The 27,591-nt window shown below is 40.4% G+C and overlaps 3 protein-coding genes across 4 annotated transcripts; 1 reads left to right on the top strand and 2 right to left on the bottom strand.

Annotated features, from left to right (window-relative positions):
* Nucleotides 1-661: 661 nt before the first annotated feature.
* LOC306704609 (pterin-4-alpha-carbinolamine dehydratase 2) lies at nt 662-18,752 on the bottom strand. Of its 2 annotated transcripts, none has more exons than XM_079171035.1 (4): nt 18,608-18,752; nt 17,129-17,260; nt 2,386-2,466; nt 662-897 (listed from the first exon to the last, which is right to left on the bottom strand). In XM_079171035.1, the coding sequence occupies exons 1-4, from the start codon at nt 18,728-18,730 to the stop codon at nt 802-804; spliced, it is 432 nt and encodes a 143-aa protein (XP_079027161.1). In that variant the 5' UTR covers nt 18,731-18,752; the 3' UTR covers nt 662-801. The 2 variants fall into 2 exon arrangements, with proteins under 2 accessions (XP_079027161.1, XP_079027162.1); XM_079171036.1 differs by lacking the exon at nt 662-897 and adding an exon at nt 15,059-15,101 and having other exon boundaries at nt 2,384-2,466.
* Nucleotides 18,753-19,256: 504 nt separating this feature from the next.
* Nucleotides 19,257-23,030, bottom strand: txndc15 (thioredoxin domain containing 15). Its single transcript, XM_079171799.1, has 6 exons — nt 22,856-23,030; nt 21,746-22,065; nt 21,185-21,331; nt 20,539-20,702; nt 20,119-20,249; nt 19,257-19,591 (listed from the first exon to the last, which is right to left on the bottom strand). The coding sequence occupies exons 1-6, from the start codon at nt 22,950-22,952 to the stop codon at nt 19,395-19,397; spliced, it is 1,056 nt and encodes a 351-aa protein (XP_079027925.1). The 5' UTR covers nt 22,953-23,030; the 3' UTR covers nt 19,257-19,394.
* Nucleotides 23,031-24,135: 1,105 nt separating this feature from the next.
* On the top strand, nt 24,136-26,673 carry LOC306705246 (tripartite motif-containing protein 16-like). The gene has a single exon (XM_079171953.1). The coding sequence runs from the start codon at nt 24,199-24,201 to the stop codon at nt 25,873-25,875; it is 1,677 nt and encodes a 558-aa protein (XP_079028079.1). The 5' UTR covers nt 24,136-24,198; the 3' UTR covers nt 25,876-26,673.
* The last annotated feature ends 918 nt before the right edge of the window (nt 26,674-27,591 follow it).

Genomic DNA, 27,591 nt, shown 5'->3' with positions numbered 1-27,591 from the left:
ACAAACCGAATGATTGAATGTGAATTTGTTGGATTTTTACACCTTGACCTGATCAGGAAAGGCCGACCAAGTATAATTGCTGATTGTTTAGTAACAACTCAATGATTTGGAGCAACCACCATCATGCAGCAGGTGATAACCTTGCCTCAGGGCAAACACTCTGTCCTTCATACAGGCCAACGTTACTGAGCACACAAGAGGATGAAAATAAATTGTTTCGCTACATAGGTTGTCAGCGTGAACATAGTTCTACTGATTTGCCTTCTTTTCTCTTTGCTGATCTTCTCCTGATGGCGATCCAGTCCAGGGAAACACAGCAGCTCCATCTGACTCATCCCCTACCAAACCGTAAATCACATAAATCCGCCTCCTACCGACTTTGACCCCTTCCTCACTGCGCTCCGCTCTCCATGGCCAAAAGGAGAACATGTGGTCTGGTGGAGGACTGACGGGGGAAAAGGATCCTCTGGATCGTTGGCATGTAGCGGACAGAGTCGGCCTACTGCGAAGCAATTACAACAGAGCTGAAAACGAGAAAACTCATGAAAACTCATGAAATCCTGAATCTGAACCACAGAGCACAGTGCAGCGCAACAAAAACGTTAATAACAGAGACAACACCGTTCACAAAATCAAAGTTTTATTCTTAACGAAAGCTTCTTACACAATTTCAACGATGTTATTGAAGAGGAACACGTAGGTCTATGGATCAACAGGAGACGATATTTAATCATTTTTATGAAGAATACTGCAGAGTTGTGACTGAAAGCAGAGAAACTTTCTGATTGAAGAGCAAATATATTACATGGAAAGTGCAATTTTGTCAATAAACTTGGCCATTTTGATGTCCCGTTTTGACAGTCCTCCACAGTCGTGTGTCGTCAATGTAATCTGGACCTGTGAGGAAACATACACATTGTTTGCAATCACAAAGCCAGAACATAACTGCTTAGAGTTAAGGGTAAGGTAGGGTAACTCCCTAGAGTCTCTGCTGGTTGCCTGGCAGGCCAAATCAGTCCATCCCATAACCCCAGTGAAACCACAGCATGTTATTTCAATACATAAAAGTGTTAATTAGTGAGCTTTACAGGCGCTCGCAGACAGATTCTGTTATCTCTGGACAGAGCTGTTTCTCCCCACTTCCAATCTTTGTGCTAAGCTAAGCTAACTGCCTGCTAGCTTTAACTTCGTATTTACTGTAACAAGCCTGTCTCCTGAAACCTACGTTCCCATACAACAAAACTGCATTGTGAATCACGTTTTCGAGGGAAACATATTTTGTCCTGGATTACGTTTGCCTTTGACGAATCACAAATAAATTTCAAATTGCGCGAAAGTCTGCGTAGCGAAGAGTTCTGGGAGTTGGACGGATCCAAGAACACACAGCTTTCACCAAGGAGACTGTAAATCTCAGCGAGACATTGAATAACCTCACAAAATGTCAAACTATTCCTTTTATGTGCAAGACTCTGAATATATCGTACGTCTGATGAAAGAATGGGAATTTATTGGATTTGTACACCTTGACCTGATCATTTGGACGGAGCCAGGCTAGCTGGTTCTCCCATTTCCAGTCTCGATGCTAAGCTAGATAGCTAAATTTGACAAAGAACGTGAATCAGCACATTTCCCAAAATGTCGAACTATTTCTTTAAATAGATCCACATAAGATATTTGGCAGGAACTGTCAGCAGGCTGCATTTGGCCACCCATTGAGATTCTGATTGCTTGTAAAGACACAACTTAATATTGAGATCCAATAAAAACAGAGCAGAACATGAATGATTATTAATAGAATATTAGCTGTAGCGCAGAATACAGCATCTATTTCGTGGAGGCTGAAGCTCAGTCAGAGTGGGATTTATGTGCAAGTGCCTGGTGGAAAGTGCTGCGGGGGCCCAGAGACCTGTAGCACCATTCTGCAGCCACTTTAATAAAGAGTGGATTAGGAGCAGCATTCCTGTCAGAGCGTCCCGGTCCGCCACACTGTAACTCAGTGGCTACAGACTAATGCTGTGAGATTTTTTCAGGGACTGGGTTTGTCATATCAACCGCTACTTTATTTCTGAGTGCGGAGAAAAGTGAGAGTGTGCGTGAGCGTTGGCGTCGCCGAGGGGGGAGGTAGAGATATTCGCAGAGCTTTTCACAAGAGAAACGATGGGATTAGAGTGTGAAGCTACTGCGTTTCTTCGTCGTCGTCACTAACGGAGTGTGTTTCGGGCTTTGAGAACGGAGAGCTCTCCAGAACCAGTGAGGATTGTTTGACATGAAAAAACATCTGACTTCATCGCGGGTTGATTGATCTCGGTGTGCCTGTAATTTGTACTAAACAAATGCAGCGCTTACAAATTGTGATTTGGGGCATAATGTGGAGAAAGTTATTACCTTGTTATAAACATTGAACCATTCTGGGTGATGGTTCATCTTCTCTGCCTGCAGAGCCACTCGAGACATGAAGCCAAATGCCTGTTTAGGGAGAAACAATCAACTGTCAATCAAAAGCAATTCAGGAATGTATCTTCCTAAAAACTGCATAGCAAGTACACAAAAATATATACTGTACTATACAATACTTAATAGATACTTAGATAGAAATATAGTTAGATAGATAGTTAGTTTATTAATCCGACTGGGAAATTTCCCCATTACAGCAAAAAGGTTTTTTTTACTATACAATACGCATCAATACCAAGCAGTATACAAAATGTTGTCAACAATAGCTGTTTTTTACTGTGCATATAAACATGTGTATTGCTGTGAGGTGGACAACGTTGTGCAAGTAGTGCAAAAATAAATGTGTGCAGATATGGGTCAGATCAATTAAAGGGGATGAAAGATGAGAATGTTTCGACCCCCCTCTCCTGGCAGAGACTTTTTGGACTGAGAGATGGCAGTTGGCAGGAAGAACCTCCTGCAGCGGTCCTTCGCGTAATAGTGAGTTTTTAAGTCTACCTTTATTGATATGAATGGGGTGGGCAAAATATAAGAAACAACTGATGCAAAACAGTTAAACTGCAGCCTCCAAAACAGAGCGTGTATAGTTGAAATGTATTATTACAAACAAAAACAAAAGCCCGGCCAGCAGCTCCCAGTCAGAAAAATGCAATTCCTAAATAAATTGCCCAACAATAAAAAAACGTAATAATTTAGTGAGACTATTATAAAACACAAAAAAATCCTCCTGTTGATATCTTACAAAATCATAATGCTCCATCGCAACAAATGTGAAATGTCATCATTCAGTCGGATGTTTTATTGAATAATCAATTAAAGATTTGGTCAACAAAATGGCAGAAAATAGTGAAGAATGGTAGAATCTCCCAGAAGCCCATGGTGGCGGCTTCAAATGTCTTGCTTCGAAAGACAACCCCCCCCCCCCAGAGAAATTAAATTTACAATCATAGAAAACGAAATAAACCAGACAATTTTCAGATTTGAGAAGCTGTATCCAAATAATGTTGGCATTTGTTCTGACTCGAGCTGATGAATCTTCTGTCTTTTGACTAATTGATTAATCGAGTAATTGTCGCAGCCGTAAAGGAAGTGATGAAAGCATGTAGCTGCAGACGGATGCAGCACAAGGAGCAATGCTGCCCTCTGAGGCGCAGAGAAGCACACTATTCTGTGCATGCAGGAAACCCTCCTGAAGGCATGTATGCGCGTACTTCCACACCCTCGCAAGTTAGCAGACGGCATGCAGGCACACACTCAAGAGACATACACACTCTTCATATTTCAAGTTCGGCATGTGGCTCTCTCCAATCACAGGCCATCCAGGGAGTGATTATGGTTATTCTAATTATCTACAAAGAGGAGAGTGAAATCCCTCGTCATGCCTACTGTGAAGAGAGGAGAAAAAGAAAAAAATCAGGTAGACCTATTTCAGAGCAATTTCCCACTGCAATCTCAATTAAGCCCCTAAATACTTCCTCCCCGCCTAATTAAATCAACTGAAACGCCATTGTTTACCGGCCATGGCAGCGGCCCCGTCCACCACCTGACATGACGAAACAGAATTACTCTCGCCGAAGAAATTAGTGCGTTGTAACCAATTTCTGAGACGTCCTGTTCAAGTGCACGAGCAACGCGACGTGTGTAACGCGATCGGCAGCTTGATCAAATTGGTTATCAAGGAAAACCGTCTCCTGATCAATTTAAGTAATTGGCATATTCCTGCAACTTGACCCCACTGGCACCAATTTGGAGACCGAGGCGGTCTGCCTTTTCTCAGCTCCCATTGACTCTAATGGAGATGGCTAAGCAGCCTGTCATGTCAGGTGTTGTCCAAACATGTCCTCTCTCTCTCTCTCTCTCTCTCTCTCTCTCTCTCTCTCTCTCTCTCTCTCTCTCTCTCTCTCTCTCTCTCTCTCTCTCTCTCTCTCTCTCTCTCTCTCTCTCTCTCTCTCTCTCTCTCTCTCTCTCTCTCTCTCTCTCTCTCTCTCTCTCTCTCTCTCTCTCTCTGGCTAATCTGCTGCTGAGGAACATTGAGTGACAGGTAAAAGGATTCTGTGTGAACACTTAAAGCTTCCTGCACATTGTCCCATTTCAAAACACCACGTTCCTTTAAAAAAATACATTTAAAAAACTCACTCTCCAGCCTCGACTGTTATGGAACACAAACGCATCGCCCTGGCAGTTCAACATACTCCTTATTGGTCAAAGCTTGGACTAAGAATATGTGTAAAGAGTTTTTTTTTTTACATTTTAATCAATCATTTTTATTCTTATCATCATTGGCACCAGGTATATAAGAAGTGGAGGTAGTCACCGTGACGTCAACCATTTTGAAGCCTCCAGTTTGGTATTTTGGCCATCTTGTGTTTTTGCAACCAGAAGTGACACGAGAGGGCGGTGCTTAGTACAACCAACCGCTAAATAAGACAATTTAAGGCAACCAAACATGTTCATGAACTGGAAAAAAAAAACTGTGAAAGGGTTAAAGATGTAAAACATAAACATGGACAACTCCCAGACCGGACAACGCTGTGGTAACGACCTGTCAATCACAAGGTAGCCCCGTCCTAAAGTATACCCTGCTCGATGGTCTGTGTGACTCTAAATGGACCATCATTTACTAAATGAACATCATGCTGCATTGAAGAAGACTTGAAACTACAGATTGAGACCATAAACTCATGTTTACAATGTTTACTGAGGTAATAAATCAAGAGAGAAGTAGAGTCATTTTAAAATGACACCGTTGTATCTCTGATGCAAAAAGCTAGTTTAGTTAATTTATGCATCATACATTACTTATGCCAGAGTCACATCAATCAATGGCCAAGTTTATTTATCACATATATATTTGTATTGGCGTATATGTTAGCTGATTAGTAACAATTGTGAATTGCAGTACAGAAATACCAAAAATATATTTTAAGTAACTGTTTTTTTTTTTCAACTGTAGAATATCCTATTTAATTGAATACCCAAATTTGAGGAATCCTTATCAAAACTGTTCAATGTTTATTAGCTGATAAACTGTGATCAGAGTCATTGTTATTGTTAAAATATCAGTATCAGCCTAAAAAATCCAATCAGGCTCTACTTGATGCCTGTTTAATTTCTTGACTGAATTTGGATTATTTGGATAATTTGACTGAAACAGTTTTGTATTTTATCCCGCTGGACAATAACTGTTTTCAGGCTTAATTGACCAGAACGTGTGACTAATAAGTGAACTTCCTTATTTAATAGAGGGCGGATCCCTTTTTAATACTATATGTCTGCCAACTGGGTCACACCACTTTAAAGCAACATTATCACAATAACACAGTTGTCGATTCACTGACATTACGGCGGGTCCGCAACTGCAAACATCTGCAGTCACATCTGTACGATACGTTTCCACATATTTCCAAACTTGGCAGAAGAGGGAACTTGTAGTCTGGACGAATAATTCACTTCGATTCAGTTTTAATTCAAAAAATATATTTTTCTTCAAAAGCCATCTCATGGCATGAAGAAGTTTGTCAATGATTAAGAACAAATGCTGTATTATAAGAGTGTTTTTTATTTGCATTTTGAATCCATTGAATTGACAGTGAACCAAACCCAACCAGAGCTTAAACTCATTATCCGAACTTCAAAGTGCTGCACAAAACGCGGGCCGCGCTGCTTTTATCAAGCCAAGTGTCACGCTTCCCGAAAAGTTACACGTCTACGTTTACTCAAAATGCAATTTGGAGGAAAGCGGAATGTGAAACACAAGACGACAACTTCAGCGTGTATGCAACATGAGCCCCGAATGTCCCAGGAAGACGAAAATGAGGAGAAAAAGCAGTAATCTCCCATTGCATATGAATCAGAGCTGAATGTCCAAATAGCCTGAAATCCTGAAAAGGCCTGAAGGTGGTGGTCCCTTGGGGGCGGTAAGAAGAGCAGCAGGACACAATACTGCCAAAGTGGCGGCCTGTCACCTGTAGGTCATCTCAACGCCCTCCACTTGGGCCAAACAAGGAAATAAAACCAACCCTCAACACACTGCTGAGGTCTTATGTCAACAGAGGTCAAGGACTCTCCCTCTCAAAGTGCTTTGTTTACCCCATTTGTATTATGCGGGCCACACTTCTTGAGTCGACAGGTCGGCTATCCATCCAGCCAGCCAGCCAGCCATCCGTTCTCTCCAACCGGCCCAACAAGCTGCAGCTGTCAAGAGTCAGATAATTTGACATGACATTATGCAGGCCCCTCGTCTCAAATAATCAGAAACACACCGACGGCAGACCCCCGCTATGCCCCCTTTTCCCCCCCTCTATGCCCCCTTTTGAGGAGCCGATTTGGTGCTATTACAGCATGATTGTCATACAACACTGGATGAGACAGTTTGACATTGGAGCAGAGTGGTGTTCTCCCTCTCACTGCGGCCGTGGGCTGGAATACAGGACTCAGTTTCAAACACATGTGTCTGTTATTTACAGATCGGTTTTCCACCGCCGCGCGGTCCAGAGGCTTAGAAACGCCTGCTCTGTCTTGCCAGGACTAAGTGCATGCAGATTGTGCCTGCTCTTGCTAGCCCCTGACAGACACACACGTGCACGCTGAAGCATGTGCGAATGCACATATGCAAAGCCTCCTCAGCATACACTCGAGTATGTGTCGACACACATGAAGACAAGCCGCTCTCCTCCATTACACACCACCATGACTACCCAATGATTACCCTGCAAGCCCCATCAGCGCCCGCGTCAGCCCCCTGGAAAACCTTCGCTCCTCCACATTGAAAGGCAAGAACGCTGTGAATTGCACGGTGGTGGTGGTGGTGGTGGTGGTGGTCATGAGGATGATGATGAAGACCACACCTCTTATGTCTCATTTCTCTCCTTCACAAGCTTCCAGCTGGCCTGGACAGGACGGCCCGCTAAGTTGACATGTAACCCAAAGCAAAAAATATTGAATCATTTGGAAGCACAGCTGCAAAGCGCTGAAGTTCTTTCATGCAGCAGAGAGATCTCTGCTGGGTCATGTGTAACATCATAATCTTCTTGAATTAACGTTCTTAAAGTTAAGAAACACAGAGAAGAGCTTCAATTTGACACCCTGAAGGTGATGCACGCTGTGAACACTCATTAAGTGACTATTATCCTGTGTAACAAACGTTCACGCCACGGTCAGCTCCTATTTATGTAATGAGTGTCATGTCCTGTTATGCTCAGGCGTGGCATTATGGCCAACGTATGCAAACTCCCTCATTAACTGCAGGGTAACCAGCAAGGGCTTAAAAAGACATTGGGCTCGTCAAAAGACAGCAGACGTCAGGGCCATCTTAGCTTACCCAAGGACTGATAGCCGGATTATCTAACCACCTCCGCATGGGCGCCACACCTCGCTGCTTCCCTGCAGCCATTTTTCACAAGATGAGATGAATGCGCGATGCCTCCAGTTTCCAGGGAAAGTTCCATTTTGGAGACAGACGTGGGAACTGAACACCACTGAGCTGATTAACCGGTCTCTCGCTGTGACTAAAGGATATGGTGTGAGCACTTGTGTAGGGTGATTATGTTTGCATGCGGGTGTAACAAGGGTTTAGATATGGAGTTTTAAACTATTTTAAACATTCACATTCCACAAAATTACCAGTTTTTGTTTTTTACCCCTACAATTCGATTTTTGGCAGAGTGGTCAAGTCGCTGAAACAGTTTATTTATGACACAATAACTCTTTGAGAGTTACCATCTCTTAAAAAGCAATTTGACTCGGGAATACTCTGGGAACAACTTACTAAAACTTTAATTTAACAATCAATTGAGTTAGGGTTGATTTTTTCCATAACTGACAAATCCATCTATTAGTTTGTCTCCATCATTTTATAATAATTCAACACAAAGAATGCCATGATAATGTAAAGAATGTTAAGCATTTTGACTTGATAATTGACCAAAATAATAACTGTATAACCTAAACAGGAATAGATTGTTTAATTGTGAAAAAAGATACAATTGTCAATTTCGTATGTCAGAGGAGAATTTTTGTCATAAGTAGGGAGCACAAGGAAGCGATATCAAGGAATTTCTGCACACACAATTATATATAGTATAGTATAATATTGTTGTTTTCGTTGAGAAGTATTTCGATATTTTCTCCTCTTTCTAAAGATGTAAATCGGATCCAAATGCTAAAAATGTTTGGACATTGTGTATGAGAAAAATGAATGAATTTCTGGAACCAGGGGAGGAGCCCCACATAGTCTTCGACAGACCGCCAAAGTCTTCAAACAGCAACCAAAGTATTTGCCAGACAACCAAAGTCTTCGACCAACAACCAAAGTCTTTGGCCAACAACCAAAGTCTTCAAACAGCAACCCAAGTCTTTGCCAGACAACCAAAGTTTTCAACCAACAACCAAAGTCTTCGACAGACAACCAAAGTCTTCGACCAACAAAAAAAGTCTTTAGACCTGCAAAAAAAGTCTTCGTCATGATTGAACTGATGGAGACAAAAGTAAACCAGATGAAGGACGAGAGGAAGAAACTGGTGGTTAAGTTCACAAAGGACCTCGCCCAGACACACTACAGCTGGGACACGCTGCAGAAGGAATACCAGAGGAAGGTGAACCAGGTGGAGGAGCAGATCCACCAGAGGGATACTTAAATCATGGATCTCTGCAAGGAGAAAGAGGGTCTCTGTCAGAAGCTCACAGAGACCAAAAACCAGCTGTTGACTAAACGAGCTAAACTCCTTCGGAGCGAGAAAGCTTGGCAAGCTAAATACAATGCTCGGGAGGAGAAGTTCACTAAGGAAATGGCCTTGAAAGAACCGAGCTGGGAGACCAAAGTAAAAGCTTGGCAGGCAAATCACAAAGCTCGGGATGGGAAGTTCAAGAAGGAGCTGACCGAGAACAAACTGTGGGAGACCAAATTGAAACAGGTGGAAGACAAGACGAAGGACCTGGTCGAGAAACAACCGAGCTTGGAGACAGAAGTCCAACTGATGGAGGACGAGAACAAGGACCTGGAGGAGCTCTGTCTGAAAATGAAGAAGAGGAGAGGCTTCTTGTCCCAGAAGAAGAGGACCGAGGAAAGACAGACTGAATTGCAGAAAATGAAAAGCAGAAAGTATGAGAAGGGGATGGAGCAGAAAGAGAAGAAGAAGAAAGCTCAGAAGAAGAAGTTTTTTTAAGCCAGATGCACAACAAGAACGACTACAGTAAGGTGGAGGAGGATCCTGGTTGTTCAGCTTGGGTTGGACTACAGTAGCTCCCCTTTCCTCCCCCCTCCACCTGTCCACCCTCATCATCCCGTTATATTCACGGTGACAACGTGGCTCAGTGGCTCAGCACTGTGGCCTCAAAGAGACACCTCCACCTGACCGGCTGTGTAGGGTATATTCTCCCTGGTGGTCATGTTACCTCCCCCAATCCAAAATCTAAAACGATGCACTTTAGGCTAATTGGAAACTCGAAATGATCTACTTCAATCAATCATATTTATGTAAGGGTTTTCTCCTGGTGCTCAGGTTTCGCCAACAATCCAAAGATATACACTTTGTGTTAATTGGACAAAAAAACAAACAAATAAATAACATAATTTAAAGTAAAATAAACAGTAAAATAAAGTTCTGTGTGTCTGCCTCTCTGAATAAATATATACAGTATAAATGAAATTGTTTGGGGGTGTTGGCTTGAGCCGATCCCAGCTGACATTGGGCGAAGTCAGGGCAGCATGTCTATTGCCTGTGTGAGGGGGACGGAGAACCCGGAGAGAACCCACACCGACACGGGGAGAACATGAAAACTCCACACAGAAGGGCCGTTCAGCCTGGGCCCCTCTCGCTGTGAGGTGAGAGTGCTAGCCACCACACCCCCGTTCAGCCCAAATAACTGCACCTCCCCAAAATAAATACATCCTGTCTGAGGTTTTTTTTCTACGTTTTTTCACCTTTATGTAAAGTTTAGGACCATTCTTAAGAACTTTTTTTTTACATAATTGACAAGATTATAAAAGTAAAACAATTTAGATAAATACTTTGAACAAAGTCAACTCTATAGCTCACTGATTAAACAGCTGTGTGATGTTCTTAATCTGTACATTACGCATGTTATATGACAAAGAAAGAACGGCTGTCTCCTGGCTAAAAGGTCGCTGGTTGTTATTTTTTTTACTCCAAGAACCTGCCACTAATCAGCTGTTGATCTGAGATCTGTTTCTCGTACTAACGGATGGGTGAGGGGCGACTGACGCTCTTGAAGAGAAGGAGGTTCTCCTTTGACACAGTAACAGATTCTCTCTCCCTCTCTCTGTGCTGGGAGGGGGGAAGCCTCTGAGAGTTTTGGCTCACCCAGGGGCTCAGTTTTAGTCGAAGGACAACTTTATTCAACACAAGCAGAGCGAGGCCCGTAACAAGAGGCAGAGGCTTGAAGGAGATTTGGTGGAGAGGGGGCCCCCCGACTGAATATAAAAAGTGGGATCAGCCTTGCGAGAGCGGAGCGGGAGGGAGCTGTAGAAACACAGCAGTGCTCTCCTCAGTCTCAAAATTGGAACTCGAGTCCAGAAGCCGTGTGGACGCTGCAGATTTTTATCCGGTGCTTGTCATGCATTTAGCGTCGTTGGTTAGCCACAACTTTGGCATGTTGTTTGTCTCGAAGTTTGCATCATATTCATTTGGGTTTTGCTGCAGTATGTTTTGCACGAATATGACTGCAAATGTTGTGAACTTGTATTTTATTTATTTATTCTAGCAAAGCATTTGACACGGAATAGCTTTCTTGTACGACCTCAAAACCGTTTCTAATGTGGCCAATGGACACACATCCCTGTCTTTCAAATATCTAGAAGCCTGATTCCTGTTGCTTTCAAACTGATTTTCAATATACGTCTTTCATCTCATACAGAGATAATACGTGACGTAGTCATTGAGAGGTGAGGAGAACATTAATGCAGCAATACAGCCCCAATAACACCGAGTGAATACTGCAAAAACACCCTCAGAATGTAAAACATGTATGCTTCATATTGGTTAATACAGCAATATGTCCTATAAAACCATGACTTTCATGAATCCTTATATCCCCTTTGTTTCAAATAGCTCTTAAGCTCTTAGCTTGTGGAAGACTTTAGTGATGACGATGCCGTCCAATCATTTTATTCAGGCCAAAAGGAAAAGCCACAGATAACACTTTTTTTTTTATTTTGTCAGAGCGTTCATTGATTGCTGTCAGGATGTAACGAGAATTTAAAAAAAAAATAAAAATGTTTTTGAAGATTACAGACCCTGCCTTTAAACTCAACCCTTTAGCTGACGATTGTGCTATTTCACTTAAACCAACTAGACGAGTTCAGTTGACAAAGTCAATCAAAATATTCTCATTCCAGCTTCTTAAATTTAAATATTTTCTGATTTCTTTACTCCAGTAAACTGAATAGACAATGGAATAAAAACAAGACATTGTTAGCTGCAGCCCTAGTGATACACATTTATGTCGTCTAAATTGATAATAACAAGCACATACCAACTCTAGTTTCTCAGAAAATCTGATTATTTTGCACTTAAGTAGGTTATTTCAATGACAAAATACTACTTATAATACTAATATTACTTCTCATTTGTCAAGTACTGATTGAGATATGGAATGACCTCTATCGGGATAGAAGAATTTTGACCATTTCGCCCAGTCATAATTTAAAACCTGATATTAAATTTAAAATGGTGTAAAAACAAAGAAGAGCCGTATATCCTGACGTTTGGCTTTTGTTTTTTCAAAATGCATCCATTCGTTTTCTTGATGGACACACTAATCATTTGAGCACTTTGAATGTTTAGATAACTAAATGAACTCATCTCTGGTTGACGCCCTCATTTGCCTGGTTAAATAAAAACAGTTTAGTGCACTCAAAGTCATTTACCTGTTCTAAAGTTTCTCTCCCTTAGTAGCTTGTTCACTTTGCAGGAGAGACTCCAGATAATAACCACAATCATTTTTCCACCCAAAATGCAGCTTTTGATGGATTTCTTTTCCCTCCATCACTGTATGACTGAGTTTTTGTGGGTAAAGACCGAATGCCATCGTTGTCAACTTGAGCTAACATAACAGTTGAGCATGCACAGCTCACCTCTCCTACACAAACGGCATCTTATAAGACTACTTCACTTGGGTCACATGAATGTTTCCACTCCATCCACCGAAACGTAAAGCAGATGGTCATCTGTAAACAAACACAACATAAAGCTTGATGCGTAAACAATATCAGTGACTGCAACTTAAATAAAAAACGAGCATGATTCCAATCAAAAGTTACAGTATTAAAGACACACACAGATGTTTCCACAAATGATTGCAGGGATTCTCACTGACCAAAGCGACTCCAGACAGAGGATTTCACCTCTCAAACCGTATTAAACATCACTGGACTTGATGAGGAAAAAAATAACTTGCGTTTACTTCTCAGACTACTGCCGCTATTGACGCAAAGTTTACCCACATGCTGCAGATGAATTACTGAGCTGCAGCAGCATTTCCACTTGCAGTAATCAAAGAAAAAGAAAGTAAAAAGAAAGCAAATCCAGCTGTCATGTTCTTTAATTTTAATTTGCAGCTCTCTGTAGATTTATAAACCTTTACCGCCGCCTAGAGACCACAAGAGGAAGTGTTCCAACTCACACAGAGGGGATTTGTTATTCTCATTATAAACTCTCGTGGATCTGATTTCCTCAAGCCCATCACTCGCAGATAAGTGGTGAATGGAAATCAGCCAGCGTGTCGCTCCTCATCTCCATTCTCCCCTTTGGTAAAAGCCCTTTAAGAACAGCCATGAAAAAAAAAAAAAGGAGCTGGAGAGTTTGTGAAAATGCATCGAAAGGACTGGAGGGGTGGCTGGAGAGAGAATAAAAAAAAAAGAGAGGGAAAAAGAAAGACAGACAGAGAGAGTTGCCAACATGTACAATTGGAACAACATGAGCTCATTCCCCAATAACATGGGGCACGGGGTGGGAATGAGAGACAGACAACGACGGAGATGGGGAAAGGAGGGTGGTAATGAAAGAAATGCAGATCTACCAGAAGAAATGATGGGGTTGTTAGTGGTTTGTGAACCAGATGAGACATTTTAACCAATTTGATTGTTTGTGAAAGAAATCATTCTGATCGAAACCCCAATTGCTGCCAACTGGCCGCCTGGCGCGTCTCAGGGTAATGCAGCCTGACGTGTCGGGGTAAGAGGAGAGGCTTTCGAGCCAGGAGGAGCAGATGGGGGAGGTCAGCGCTCGCCCCCCGACTTCAAACACGGGGAAGTGTAAAAACAGACTATTTTAGGGGCTAAAACAACTAACGACAGGATTAGAGGAAGTCCGCTAAGTGGCCTTGAGATGTTGCAGTTTACTTCGCCCGATACAGGGCTGAGGCCTCCCAATTCTCTGCCAAAAAAACATTTATATATGACTTTTAGTGGCTCTTTTACACCCAGAAGTAGACGATCTACCACATAGGTCACAATATTGTTGAGTCAGTCGCTTGAAATTGCAAGTAATACATTTCTGTGGTGCGTTTCCAGTGATGTGCCAGTGATAAACCGGGAAACAGGAAAGTTCAATTTAACACTTCAAGTTGTTTGCAGTACTACTTGAGGCAGGATTATTACACAGAAGAGATAAAACACGGAGGACGTACTCAGGAAAATACTTTTCACAACAAAAGAATACAAAAAATTCAAAACTGTAGGAACACCAACGTAAAATCAGGCAGCAACGTAAAAAGTGACGCCAATGTGGAAGTGTCACCTGCATTCTCTCTAATGTCCACCAGGGGGCGACTGCTCTGGTTGTATAGAAGTCTATGAGAAAATGACTACTTCTCTCTTGATTTATTACCTCAGTAAACATTGTAAACATGAGTTTATGATCTCAATCTCTAGTTTCAAGTCTTCATTTAGTAAATGATGGTCCATTTAGAGTCAAACAGACCATAAAGCAGGGGATGTTTTAGGGCGGGTCTACCTGACAGATCCCTACCACGGTGTTTTCCGCTCTGGGAGTTATCCGTGTTTTCAATTCATGAAAGTTAATTATAACATTTTGGTCGCCTAAAAATGTCTTATTCAACGTTCAGTTGTACTTAAATCCATCCTTTCGTGTTACTTCTGGTTGCAAAAAACCCAGAGGACGACGGCCAAAATGCCGAACTCAAGGCTTCCAAACCATAGTCCACAACCCAATGAGTGACGTCATTGTGACTCCGTCCACTTCTTATATACAGTCTGTGGGTAAATTATACTCATCTCAAGGTTCACTTGCTAGCTTATTTGATCAAACATATAAAGATCTCAGCTTCTGTTTCTGTTCAATGACTTTATATGACCCAATGTTATTGGGTGACTAAATTGTGCACAAGGATCACAATAATAATAATCCATTTTGTCTTTTTAAATGTTTGTTCTACAAAGCTGCATTATTTCCTTCATTATTTAATACTTTTGTTTCTGATTTAAAGAATTCATGAGCAGTGTTCTTGGGTGGCTTGAAAAGCACTTACAAATAAGATATTTTGTTATTGGGAATATGCAAACAGTTCTTATGTCAAATCCCACAAATGAGATGGGGCATTGACCTCACTGTGTGACTGATATTACCTAAACGGTCCTGGTGTGGCGAGGGCTGGGTATCAAACTGTGTCTGTAGAATAAAGGAACAAAACCAGTCAGGTCTCAAATGTTAGCATTGGATGCGTGTTTAGAATCATAGTTAAAGATTTCATGATAATAAATTCAAACTGTGTTTGATTTTGATTGCATTATATTTGGTAAAAGTTGTTCTGCTGCTTTTACTGAGACATATAACGTATAACACTGATGCACTGAGAAGTCTGGCAAGTTCTGTGAAACAGTTCAGTTGAATTCTAAAAAACAAAGACTGGGATCACTTGTTGTCAGGTTATTTCATGTAATTGATGGTATGACAAATAATTAATTAATTAATTGAAAAAAAACAACCTGTTCATATTCCTCAAAGTATCATGTTGGTTTGGGTACTCTAACTGTACTCTAACTTAATACTTAACAGTATCAGTATTGTTTTGGCACCATATTATATTCAAGACTTTGAAAGTAAACCCAGCACTAGATGTGTTTTTAATATACAATACTTTAAATAACAACTACATGAATATATTTTCTCATAGCAATATAAAGCTTCAAATCATGGCTGCTCCAACGATTATTTTCACTGTTGATTAGTTAAGTTTATTAATTAAGTCCTTGAATGTCTTGTTTTGTCCACTGGAGAGTAAAGAAACTAGAAAATATTCACATTTAAGAAGCTAGAATCAGAGAATTTATTTCTTTACAAATTACTCAAACTGATTCAATTGTCCAAATAGCTGTCGATTGACTCGACAGTTGACAACTAATCAATAAAACGATTAATCGTTGCAGCTCTACTTCAACCTTTCAAGAGTCATCAGTGCTTTTCTTTGCAGGTAGGAACAAAAAAAACGAAAAAGTCCAATGAAAGCAGAGAGGAACCTGCAGCTCTCTGCTGCACCTGCAAGCAATCAGCGCATAAACACAGATGAATTTGTGCGTTTCCGATGGTTAGCGAGATGGACGTGCGTCTGGCGGCCTGCGTCCTGATCTCCATCAAACAGACCTCCAGCCAGTTTACAAAAGCCCCCCGAAGACCTCAGCACAACGCAGAGGCTGTCAGATTGAAAAAATAATTTATAATCTACAAAAAAAGTTTCTTCACAGAATTATTGGCCACCTGGAATAAAAAACTGGCGCAGATGTCATCTGCCTGTGTGTGTGTGTGTGTGTGTGTGTGTGTGTGTGTGTTCTTCCTGTCATGATAAATTGAATAAAAGCACAAATACACACTCTAACCAGCTAAACAATGATGCAGATTTCGATCTATATTGTGATCCTGGTAATTAGATTGTTAATGTCAATAAATTTGACTTTGAGCAATTTACATCCAGCTCTTGACTGATCCAACTCAGGCGTTTCAGTGCTGTCAATATGGCAAACATTTAATATTTTAAAAACACAGAAAACTACTGTGTGTGCAGTTCTGTGTGAACTCTTTGCTGCTTTACTTTTAATTACAGGGCTGTGCGATGTGGCCAAAATCTTCAATCACGATATCGGTAGTTTCATATCTCAATAACGACATATGCGACAATATAGCATGTTTTCTGTTGATTCAATGAATAAATAAAAATATATTAAATAACCATTTCATACTCTTGTGGGAGTTAAATACTTGACAAATGGAAGTAAGAAAAAAAACTTTAGTGTGAGATAATCCGATTTTCTGAGAAATTTGAGTTGGTGTGAGCTTGTCGTTGTCAATTTAGATGACATAACTGTGTGTCACGATATCTCGATATATATGATGTCATCACAATACAATTCCATCATATTAAATCACCGACACAGCTATTTGAAATGATGACCTGCTGCTATAAACTATGTTACGTAGTGAACGTTCAGCCTGGCCTAAATTTAATCTTGGCCTTAAATCCAAGTCTGAACCCTAAACTAAACCAAAGAACAAAATAACGTCACTTCACAAAACATATTCTGAACTCAAGATCAACATAAATACACACACACACACACACACACACACACACACACACACACACACACACACACACACACACACACACACACACACACACACACACACACACACACACACACCTGATTGAAGGTTTTAAAGTGGAGCTCTTTGAAGATGGCATCGCGGTCGTCCACCTCCACCCACCCTGAGGCCCGGAGGTCCATCACCTGCTGATCCCGGTCGGCGGGGGGGAGCCAGTGTGAGTCTGACGACTGGAAACAAAACAAAACTCAGAATGTGTACACCTCATTGTTGCTGTTCCTGTCGTAATTACACTAGAGCAAGCGCTTACTCCGCGTTTATTCTCTTTTCTCAGTCTGCTGTGGTTTGCTCTATCGGACATATTCATGTTTCAGATGTATATCAGGAAATTAATTCCTATTCAACAACTTTACATAGTAAAACTGACTGTTTAACTGAAATTGTAATTGTTATCAGTGGTTCTTGTATTTGTTTTTAAGACTTGCTAATTCATCCTTTACTGCCACTGTGGAAACACGGTTTAAGTAAAGTTTGAGTTGTGCCTCATCATCATACAGGACTGTCTCAGAAAATTAGAATATTGTGATAATCCCCATACGTGTGATTTAGTTTACTGAACCAAGCTGAGTGTTTTTCAAGGCTCAGGAAACCCTTGCAGGTGTTTCGAGTTAATTAGACGATTCAAGTGATTAGTTGAATACCCTACTAGTATACTTTTTCATGATATTCTAATATTTAGAGATAGGATATTTGAGTTTTCTTAAGCTGTAAGCCATAATCAGCAATATTAAAAGAATAAAAGGCTTGCAATATTTCAGTTGATTTGTAATGAATCCAGAATGCATGACATTTTTGTTTTTTTAATTGCATTACACAAAATAAAGAACTTTATCACAATATTCTAATTTTCTGAGACAGTCCTGTATATTCAGATGTCACGTTCTTTGTTACCTGAGTACTATTAGTGCTGCGTCCACAAGGTGGCAGCCAAGCAGCGAACATATTCTTATTTAACAATATAATTACTGGGCGTGAATTCTCCATCTGCAGCCTACATTTAAAAAAAACGAAAACACCAACACCAAACTCTGTTATTAATTATACATCAGTTTGATATTGGCTTGCTTATGTGCAAACTCACACTTATAGTAATAAGAATATAAATCGTGTCGGACTTGTCATTAACCCTCTCTTCAATTCGGCATTTTAATAAACTACACATCATAACTTATATTGTCTCATGAGTTAAATCAGCCGAATAATTTGTGCCGAATTAAAGAATAGCTCCGAAGCTATTAAAAAAATGCTACAAATGTCCTTAATACTTGTATCGTTTTTACAGGTGTGCATGTAGACATTTAATTCAGTGCGTTTCGAATGGAGTTTGGTTCACGTCTTTTTTTTTTACGACAATCTCACGCGTTTTACGCCACTTGCTACTTCAGAGGTCTTGCAAGTGTGTACAGTCCTTGCTCGTCTCGTGAGATCACACTCACACGTGCATAACTCTAGTTTAAATCATATGGAATAAGATGCATACACGTGCTAAATGGACCGGCTGTCACTGCGGCACTCACCATTTTAGACGACTGGTTCTTGGAGAGCGCAGGCAGCAGCAGACTGCTCAGCTTGAACACACGGTTGCAGGGCCATGAGCAGCTCGTCCTCGCGCTAAACATTAACCCAGACGTAACCGACATTATCCCTCTCCACTACCTCTCATTCTGCACTCTGCCCTACAGTCCTCTCACACATTGACATGGCTGGTCAGTTTACTGCCTGATTAAAATTCTTCATTTTCTACTAGGAGTCTGGTTGTGCCAACAATGGGACAACTCGAAAGTGTGTTTCATGCAGGTCAGTGATCATAACATTTTTAAAACATTAATATATTTCTAGTGGCGTATAAATACATATTTTCTTAATTGAAACAACCTTTAAGTATGTATTTATATATTTGAAGTACATCATCTAAATTAGTTTAAAAAGGTGGATAACTTTATTTAATAACATTAGTGGATGACACTCCACTGCAGCTTTTACTTCATGTGACCCTGCTCCTTACCTGCTCCTTATAGTAAAGTTGCAGCTTTTTGCACTTTGCCCTGAAAGGCTATGGCTGAAAGAGAATATCTAATAAAAAGCAGAGACGAGAACTATACACAAACACACAAGACCTGAAAGACAACAGTTAGAAATCACTACATTCTTTAATATGAATCCCCATGGCTCACACACATTTATTTCGTTCATCACACACTTGAAATTTAAATGCAAATTAGCAACTGTTAATTTTAATTAACAAAATGAAATTGTTCTTCAAATAATCGTTTACGTCCAGTGTCTTGAGGTCTGGCTGTGTTTTCAGTCCTGGTGCTCGTGCTCCTGTCCCGGTATGAGCCAGCGGATGCTGTCTGTCCGCAGGATGGCGTACGTAGTGAAGCCTGTGATGAAGAGGATGGAGAAGACCAGCAGCCAGTCGATGCTCTTCACCGGGACGCTGAGGAGGGGGCCGAGGCGGTCGGTCTCAGTCACGTTTTGGTCGAGTTCGACTTCAAACCCTGAAACACATGAACAGTGCAGGTGGAGAAAAACATGACAAACTACTCGTATACCTAAGATCTGATACTGTATATACAAATCTATATCCCTGATATTAACCTGTATATGTTTTTATGATCCAGACTGTTCTCCAAAGCAGAAGTGTCTTAAAATTTGCAACTCCTCTGGTTGTTAAAAGAAGTCAGATTTTATAGAAGTCTATGAGAAAATGACTACTTCTCTCTTGATTTATTACCTCAGTAAACATTGTAAACATGAGTTTATGGTCTCAATCATTAGTTTCAAGTCTTCTTCATTACAGCAGGATGTTCATTTAGTAAATTATGGTTCATTTAGAGTCAGATAGTAGCAAAAAAGCCAAGATGGGAACGGCCAAAATGCCGAACTCGAGTCCTCGAGACTAAAGCAGCCGTCCACGGACCAATGGGTGACGTCGAGGTGACTACGTCCACTTCTTATACACAGTCTAGTCTATGCTGAAACCTAAAAACTGCATTATTACGGACGTCTTCCACTCAGTTTGTACCTGTCTGGTTGCCGATGAAGGAGGTGAGCGTCTCCAGCGTTCTGTCGGTGTGGTTGAAGCGAGCCATGGGTTTGGCCCCCTGGAACAGCAGGATGTTGGGCACTGCCACGGTCCCGAACCTCGTGGAGAGGCTGGTGGAAGATGGAGACGGACAACACACGGCTCTCTTTTAGAAATTCAGTTGCTGATCTGGTCTAACATAGAGAATAATTGATTTAAATAATTAAAAATGATCTTAATAAACATTAAAATGGTCAGTTTTGGTTGAGACTCTGTGAAAAGTTAGTGAAGAATTAGCTAGTTTAGCTAGTGAGCGATATTTCTACCAGACACAAGCTAATGTCACCCGAACAACAGACGACAAAAGATACTAAAAGATCACGTTGACACACATTAATACCAGAAGTCACGACCGTTCACCTGCTGTGCTGCGAGGCATCCAGTGCCAGGAAGTGCATGCTGGGAAAGACTCGGGGCAGGGCGTTGAAGTGAGGTGCCAGGCTGGCTGAGAACTGGCACCAGGCGGTGAAGAACAGCACTATGGAGCACTCTGTGCCGTTAGCGTTCAGGAAGTCCATCAGGTCCTGAGAGAAAAGAGGAACAAAGACGCAGACTGAGGGATGGATTCTTAAATACGACTGTGTTTATTCTTAAAGCAGCTTTCCCAGAACATGGATCCCTTTTCTGTCTTGTTCACATTTTATTTGCAAATGAGTCTGCAAGCTCTGGTTTGTTAGCATTAATATAGCGCTTGACAAATACTTACGATTACCTCTGAAGCTAGTTGCCTGTTAAGCAGTTTGTGTGTTTTGTCAAAAGCAGATCAAACACTTATTAACAGGTTTCCGTTGATGAACCCATAAGCCTGGTATGAAGTAAAACTGTCCATTATTAGCTTACCACCTACAGTCTTTGGTCTATAATAATGAAGCTAAATGAATAACATGTTTAAGGGTTCACTAAACATGATAACACGTGTTAAGCTCTAAGTCGTCTTACGTTAAACGTACGAACAAATTCAGGAAATGCGTTCAGATGTCGGCAGTGCTGATGGCAGCATGAATACCTGTGAAGCGTTGAGGACCTGCACAGTGAAATCGTCAATTCCTGTGATGTTCCTCTTATCGCAGGTCACCTTGTACGTCTTGGCGGCCTCTGTGGCGTTCTGCTCCTCGGATGGCAGGATGTCGGCGTGCACTATGTCGAGAGTGATCTGGGGGTAAACATCCAGAGAGAAGTCCAAATCAGGCTTCAGAATGACACCAAATGTATAACATCTAAACTACAACGGACTTATTTCTATTGGTGTTGCGGCTTCAAATAAATACGGAAATTATTCATTGATTATCAATATAGCAGAGCAGATGCATTTCCTGTTGCTTAACTAATTGATTGACGAATTGTTTCAGCTCTAATCTAAACCCAGACAAAGCTTAAGGAAGTCGTTCTGCATGATTTAAGCTTATTACTTTCTGTTTTGGGGTTGTTTTTTTATGTTTTTTTGGGGGGGTGAGGGCAGGATTAACAGGTAATTAATTATCAGATGTCAACTAAATTAGAAATATATCTATAAAGAAAAGAAAATACAACAACTCCCATTCATGTTGTAGTGCTCGTAGTGAGTTACCTGCTGCGATGAGTCGTCGCTCATGTCCTCCATCGACGCTCCTTTAGCAGCCAGAGCAGGTGAATCACACTGGGCACTGTTCTCATCGCAAGGCGGGGAGAAGCCTGACTGGTAGTCTTTCACATTTTTGGGGAACAGGGACTCGATGTCAGACGGGTCGATGGGGGCTTCGGTTCCCATCACAGCATCTGCCATCTCAGCCGTCTTGAACTGCCTCTTCGGCAGAGAGTCCAGGTCTTCTAACTCCACAAATTTGGGGCTGTTTTCCATATCGGACACTGCGTCCTCTGTCAGCATGAGCTCCAGGGAATCGTCATTTTCTGAGGAAAAAAAGAAGCAATAATTGACCAGATTCAGTAGAGAAGACATTTCTCTGAGGCTATCCCTCTTGTTTTCCTTTTGCTAAAGATGCACTTTTTAAAAATGTTTTTCTAAAGATGATTTCTTATTTATAAGAACAGGCTCTAATTTGTTTGCCGTAAGTTATGTCCCATGAAGATGACTGAGTAAAGGAAGGTTTCCAGACCTCTAAATCACAACCCACATCTCTGACGTGTTCAGTGACAGATGGAGATGATATGAAATGGCAATTCAGTCCGGCTGTAGGAGGTCAAGTTGCCAGTTAATAAGGTACACCTAGCTCAAACTAATGCAATCTTATACACACACAAAGATACTTTCTTCATGAAGATAATAGTGATGTTTTAAAGAGGTGAACATGAAGTAAAGGTCGAATTAGCTCTTGCTAGTCCTGCCCAATAAGGTCAAGTCATACGATTTCCTAAAGAGAGCATCACTAGCTTTTCAGCTAGTTCATGCTAAAATCCAGATAATAAAAAGTGTAACGTTAGTGTGACTATAAACGTTTGATTAGGAGTGTAATTAACGTTACAACAACTCTAATAATGTATGATAATATCCACTAGTTTGATGGACAGGGTTCGTTTGATATCTTGTTAAATCGTGAACACATCAGTGAGACAAGGAACTAGCTTCTTAGCATAAAAATACAATTAGCAGTACGATAACAAGTTAGCCGTTAGTTAGCGGTAACGGCCAGTTTGCAGTATTTTGCTAGCTTAAAAAAAAAAGCTGCTGTCAATCCCTTACCTTGTGCGGTCACAGCCGAGTACTTCAAAACATCAGAATGATAAAACATAAAAAACAAAACATACGGGATGTGAAGTTTATTTAAAGTCACCGTCATATTTCTTTTTTTATTTAGCTAGATGCAAATATGAACGGCTATCACGACATGTTGAGATGTGACATGATGTTTTTTGGTCTCATAGGAAATGAGTGTTTCCGAGCGGTGGCGGAAGAAAATACATGTTGCACCACCGAATTCTTCTTCCGGGCATAGAGACGACATCCGGAGTGACTATCTGCAACAACAACAAAAGGATTGATGTTATATCTTTTGATTTACGTTTGAAATACACGCCCGCATGTTACGTGTTTCTCTGTAGTACAACTAGATAGAAATAAATAACTAAAGATATGGTTGTCTTGTATCTATACAGAAGGGAAACCACTGAAATACACCGTATAACTGGTTTATTTTCAAGACGAATGAGGAGATTGTATCAAAAGGAGTTCCGACAAGTGATTCATTGAATATTAATTAAATGATTCACACAGCATAATGTCATATGACCTATATAGAGTTTAAGGCTGAAATTCTACTGATTTGTGTAATTTAATTCATTCCTGTGTGTTGAATAATATATATATATATATATGTATTTATTTAAATAGACTATTTTGTGTTGTTGGTATATTTACTGCCATTTCATTACATACTTGTGATTGTAATATATTGCGTATATGCAATGTATACATTTTGAATTAAAAATCTATTTTTGTCAAACTTAGAACAGAATTGTGTTATTAGATGAAACGGATTTATTATTTAAAAAATATTTTTAAATAAATGAAAGTCATGTATGTAAAAATGTAGAAATGGATTTGGATTTTTGAGCATCGGCCAAATTAATGTCATCAAAAGTTTTTATATTGTATATTATATATATATTGTATTAGTGGAAGTAGTAGCAAATAGTATTATCATGTTCCATTGGGAACATTGGTTCTAAGAGAGTATTCTATTATAAAATCTGTAGTTATCTAAAAGAAAGAATGTAACTGACGAATAAAGAAACAATGCAACTCTCAAACCGCCCCTCTTCCTGGAATGAGGCACAACATTATAACCCTCACACCAACTATTTACTGCTGTAGGGGAGGTTCCTCCTGCTCATATAGTCTATTTGTCGTTCCCTCCCCTTTCACAGATCTGCAAGTTAAAAGATGGGTGTAAACACCATGTGATCAACTGTAAGAGCTGAAAAGCCCACACACTGCAGATCAGTGGACACACATTGAGGAAATGAGCACAGCTTTTATAAACAGAGAGTGAAACTTACAGACACTCGCTGTCGTCGAGAGAAGAAATGGCACAGCAAGAGATTCGACAGGATCGAGAAAAACGGAGCTGTTCAATCTGTCTGGATCTTCTAAAGGATCCGGTGACCATCCCATGTGGGCACAGCTACTGCATGAGCTGTATTAAATACTGCTGGGATGAGGAGAGCAAGAACAAGAACACGCACAGCTGCCCTCAGTGCAGGCGAAGCTTCACATCGAGGCCTGTCCTGGTGAAAAATACCGTGTTAGCAGAGTTAGTGGAGGAACTGAAGGAAGTAGGACTTCAAGCTGCTTCATCTGATCGTTCCTATGCGGGACCTGGAGACGTGGCCTGTGATTTCTGCTCTGGGATGAAGCTGAAAGCCTTCAAGTCCTGCCTGATGTGTATGGCGTCTTACTGTGAGCAACACCTCCAGCCTCACTACGATGTTGCTCCTTTAAAGAAACACAAACTGGTTGAAGCCACTTTAAATCTCCAGGAGAGCATCTGCTCTCGCCATGACGAGGTGATGAAGATCTTCTGCCGCACTGATCAGCAGTGTATCTGTTATCTCTGCTCCATGGATGATCATAAAGGCCACGACACAGTCTCCGCTGCAGCAGAGAGGGCTGAGAGGCAGACGGAGCTCGGGGCGAGTCGGCAAAAGATCCAGCAGAGAGTCCAGGACAGAGAGAAAGACGTCAAGGTGCTTCGACAGAAGGTGGGGACTCTTAATCTTTCGGCCGATGATGCTGTGAGGGACAGTGAGAAGATCTTCACTGAGTTGAGTCGTCTGATTGAGAAAAGAAGTTCTGAGGTGAAGCAGCAGATCAGATCCCAGCAGAAAACTCAAGTGAGTCAAGCTGAAGAGCTTGAGGTGAAGCTGCAGCAGGAGATCGCTGAGCTGTGGAGGAAAGATGCTGAGCTGGACCAGCTCTCTCGCACAGAGGATCACCTCCATTTCCTGAACAACTACCCCTCACTGTCCCGTCTGAGTGAGTCTGAAGACCTACCCAGCGTTGGTATCCATCCTCTGTGCTCATTTAAGGATGTGGCAGCGGCGGTGTCGGAGGCCAGAGATAAACTGCAGGCTGTTCTGAGTGAGGAGTGGGGAAAGATCTCTCTGGCAGTGACTGAAGTCGATGTTTTACTGCCTCAAGCAGAGCCCAGAACCAGAGCTGAGTTTATGAACTATTCTAGTCAAATCACACTGGATCCAAACACAGCACATAAATGTTTATCCTTGTGTGACAGGAACAGAAAAGCAACATTAATGGCATTAGAACAGTTATATTTGAGTCACCCAGACAGATTTGTTGAGTTGTGGCAGGTCCTGAGCAGAGAGGGTCTGACTGGACGCTGCTACTGGGAGGTGGAGTGGAGCAAGAGAGTTATTATTTCAGTTGCATATAAAGATATTAGCAGAACAGGGACCAGGAAGGAATGTGGATTCGGATATAATAACAAATCTTGGTCATTAGAATGTTACCGTGGTCGTTATATATTCAGACATAACAATACTAATACTTCAGTCTCAGGCCCTCAGTCCTCCAGAATAGGAGTTTATGTGGATCACAGGGCAGGTACTCTGTCTTACTACAGCGTGTCTAAAACCATGACTCTCCTCCACAGAGTCCAGACCACGTTCACTCAGCCTCTCTATGCTGGATTTTGGCTTCAAGTATCTTCTGGAGGCTCTGCTGAGTTGTGTGAGCTCAAGTAGACAGGAGTTTAAATAATGATTCACCTCTAGACAGTAGATGTAGAGGTGTGTCTGCACTGCAGCAATCAAACATAGCGGGTGGGACTCTGGTGATTTCTTTTCATGGGATTTAAGTTCTTTTGTTTTCATCAGAGCAATTTACTGAAATTATAAAAAAAAAATGTTTGTAGCTTCACAGGAAATGACAAGTTTGATCTTTGATTCTTATGTTAAATCCACTAAACCTTTTTTCATTATATTCTGTGCATTGAAATTATTGCATATGCAAAATGTCTGCTGATTATTTTTTGTTCAACTTAAAATTTAGTGAATAGAATTTGTTTTTCATTTAAATGGTCTTATATGTATAGAAAATATAATAATCACGAGTAATGTATGTAGAAATCTAAATTAATTCATTTAAATTTAAATTTTTTGAGCATCTGCCAAATGAATGTAATATAAAACATAAAAACTGTTATTTTAAGTTGTACCATATCTTCATGAACATAAGTTGTATAATTGAACGTTACCTTTTTAGTACTCTACATGCTGCCGTCTGTGTGCTGCAACTGTACTGATATAAAATAATCACATTACTTCTTTAAATGTATGCAGAGAAAATTAACATAAAAATGTTCTGATATAATCTTACATGTAACCCTCAGAAATATAGTTTGCTAATCGTCTTTATTGGAGTCAAATGTCTCTTTTCATGTTAACAATTGTTTTTGGAAACATTTATGAAAAGTCAATGTTCAAAATCCTGCATATAAATAAATTGTGACATGTCAGCATTTTATCAATAAACTGCTATTCTTTAAAAAACTGTGTTCTTCCTTTCACTGTCAGAGTATCACAAACATCTGTCTGTTTCCTACTGAATTGATTTGCATTGAATGCGTTTTTTAAAGATATTTTGGTGAGAGACAAAAACTAAAAGACAATCAAATAAGCCCCTCGTGTAAAATTGTGACTCTTTTGCAAACAAAAATATTTCAAGACAACATTTCAGCAGAATGTGTTACTTTCAGATTTATTACACAACTTTTGAACATTCCACAACAAGCATGCAGGAATAAATTGGGAATTATGGAAAACAAATGACAAACTCTCAGAGTCTATTTGGCTCCAATATTTGTTGTTCCCTCCTCTTTCATAAAACACATGTGATTACATTTGTGAGCTGAAAAGCTCATTCATTGCAGATCCGTGAATAAACATCAAGTAAATGAGCACTTTTACATCTATTCTTTAAAAAAGTGCATTAAAAACAAATGCTCTATGTTGACATTTTATTAATTTAACAACATTTTAAATATAATTCTGTTATATTTACTGCCATTTTCATTACATACTGTGCATGTAATATATTGTATATATAAAAAATGTTGAATAAAAATCTGTTTTTGTCCAACTTAAAACAGAATTGTGTTATTAGATGAATGGACTTTATTATGTTAAAAAAAATAAAAAATAAATGAAAGAGTCATGTATGTAACAATGTATAAATGGATTTGGATTTTTGAGCATTGGCCAAATTAATGTCATATAACGTTTCTAAAAGTAGTTAATTCTAGTTATACCATATCTAAATGAACATAATTTGTGTTATTTAATGTTTACCTATTAGTACTCTACATTGTAATAGTGGAAGTAGCAATAGTAGTAGTATCATGTTCCACTGCTTCTCAGAGCATGTATTCTATTATAAAATCTATATTTATCTAAAAGGAA

This window comes from Pholis gunnellus (assembly GCF_910591455.1).
Source record: "Pholis gunnellus genome assembly, chromosome: 13".
NCBI lineage: Eukaryota > Metazoa > Chordata > Actinopteri > Perciformes > Pholidae > Pholis > Pholis gunnellus.
Note: the sequence above shows the minus strand (reverse complement) of the source record. Positions and strands in the feature narration are given on the sequence as shown.

Bases quoted from the DNA above. Each gene is read 5' to 3' on its own strand.
- LOC306704609 (XM_079171035.1), bottom strand. From the start codon at position 18,730: ATGTCGGTTACGTCTGGGTTAATGTTTAGCGCGAGGACGAGCTGCTCA. The intron at 2,467-17,128 runs GTGTGTGTGTGT...CTCCCTAAACAG, and splicing joins ACTTTAAAACCTTCAATCAG to GCATTTGGCTTCATGTCTCG. The intron at 898-2,385 runs GTAATAACTTTC...GTTTCCTCACAG, and splicing joins GGTTCAATGTTTATAACAAG to GTCCAGATTACATTGACGAC.
- LOC306705246 (XM_079171953.1), top strand. From the start codon at position 24,199: ATGGCACAGCAAGAGATTCGACAGGATCGAGAAAAACGGAGCTGTTCA.
- txndc15 (XM_079171799.1), bottom strand. From the start codon at position 22,952: ATGACGGTGACTTTAAATAAACTTCACATCCCGTATGTTTTGTTTTTT. The intron at 22,066-22,855 runs GTAAGGGATTGA...TTTTTTCCTCAG, and splicing joins CTCGGCTGTGACCGCACAAG to AAAATGACGATTCCCTGGAG. The intron at 21,332-21,745 runs GTAACTCACTAC...GTTTACCCCCAG, and splicing joins GCGACGACTCATCGCAGCAG to ATCACTCTCGACATAGTGCA.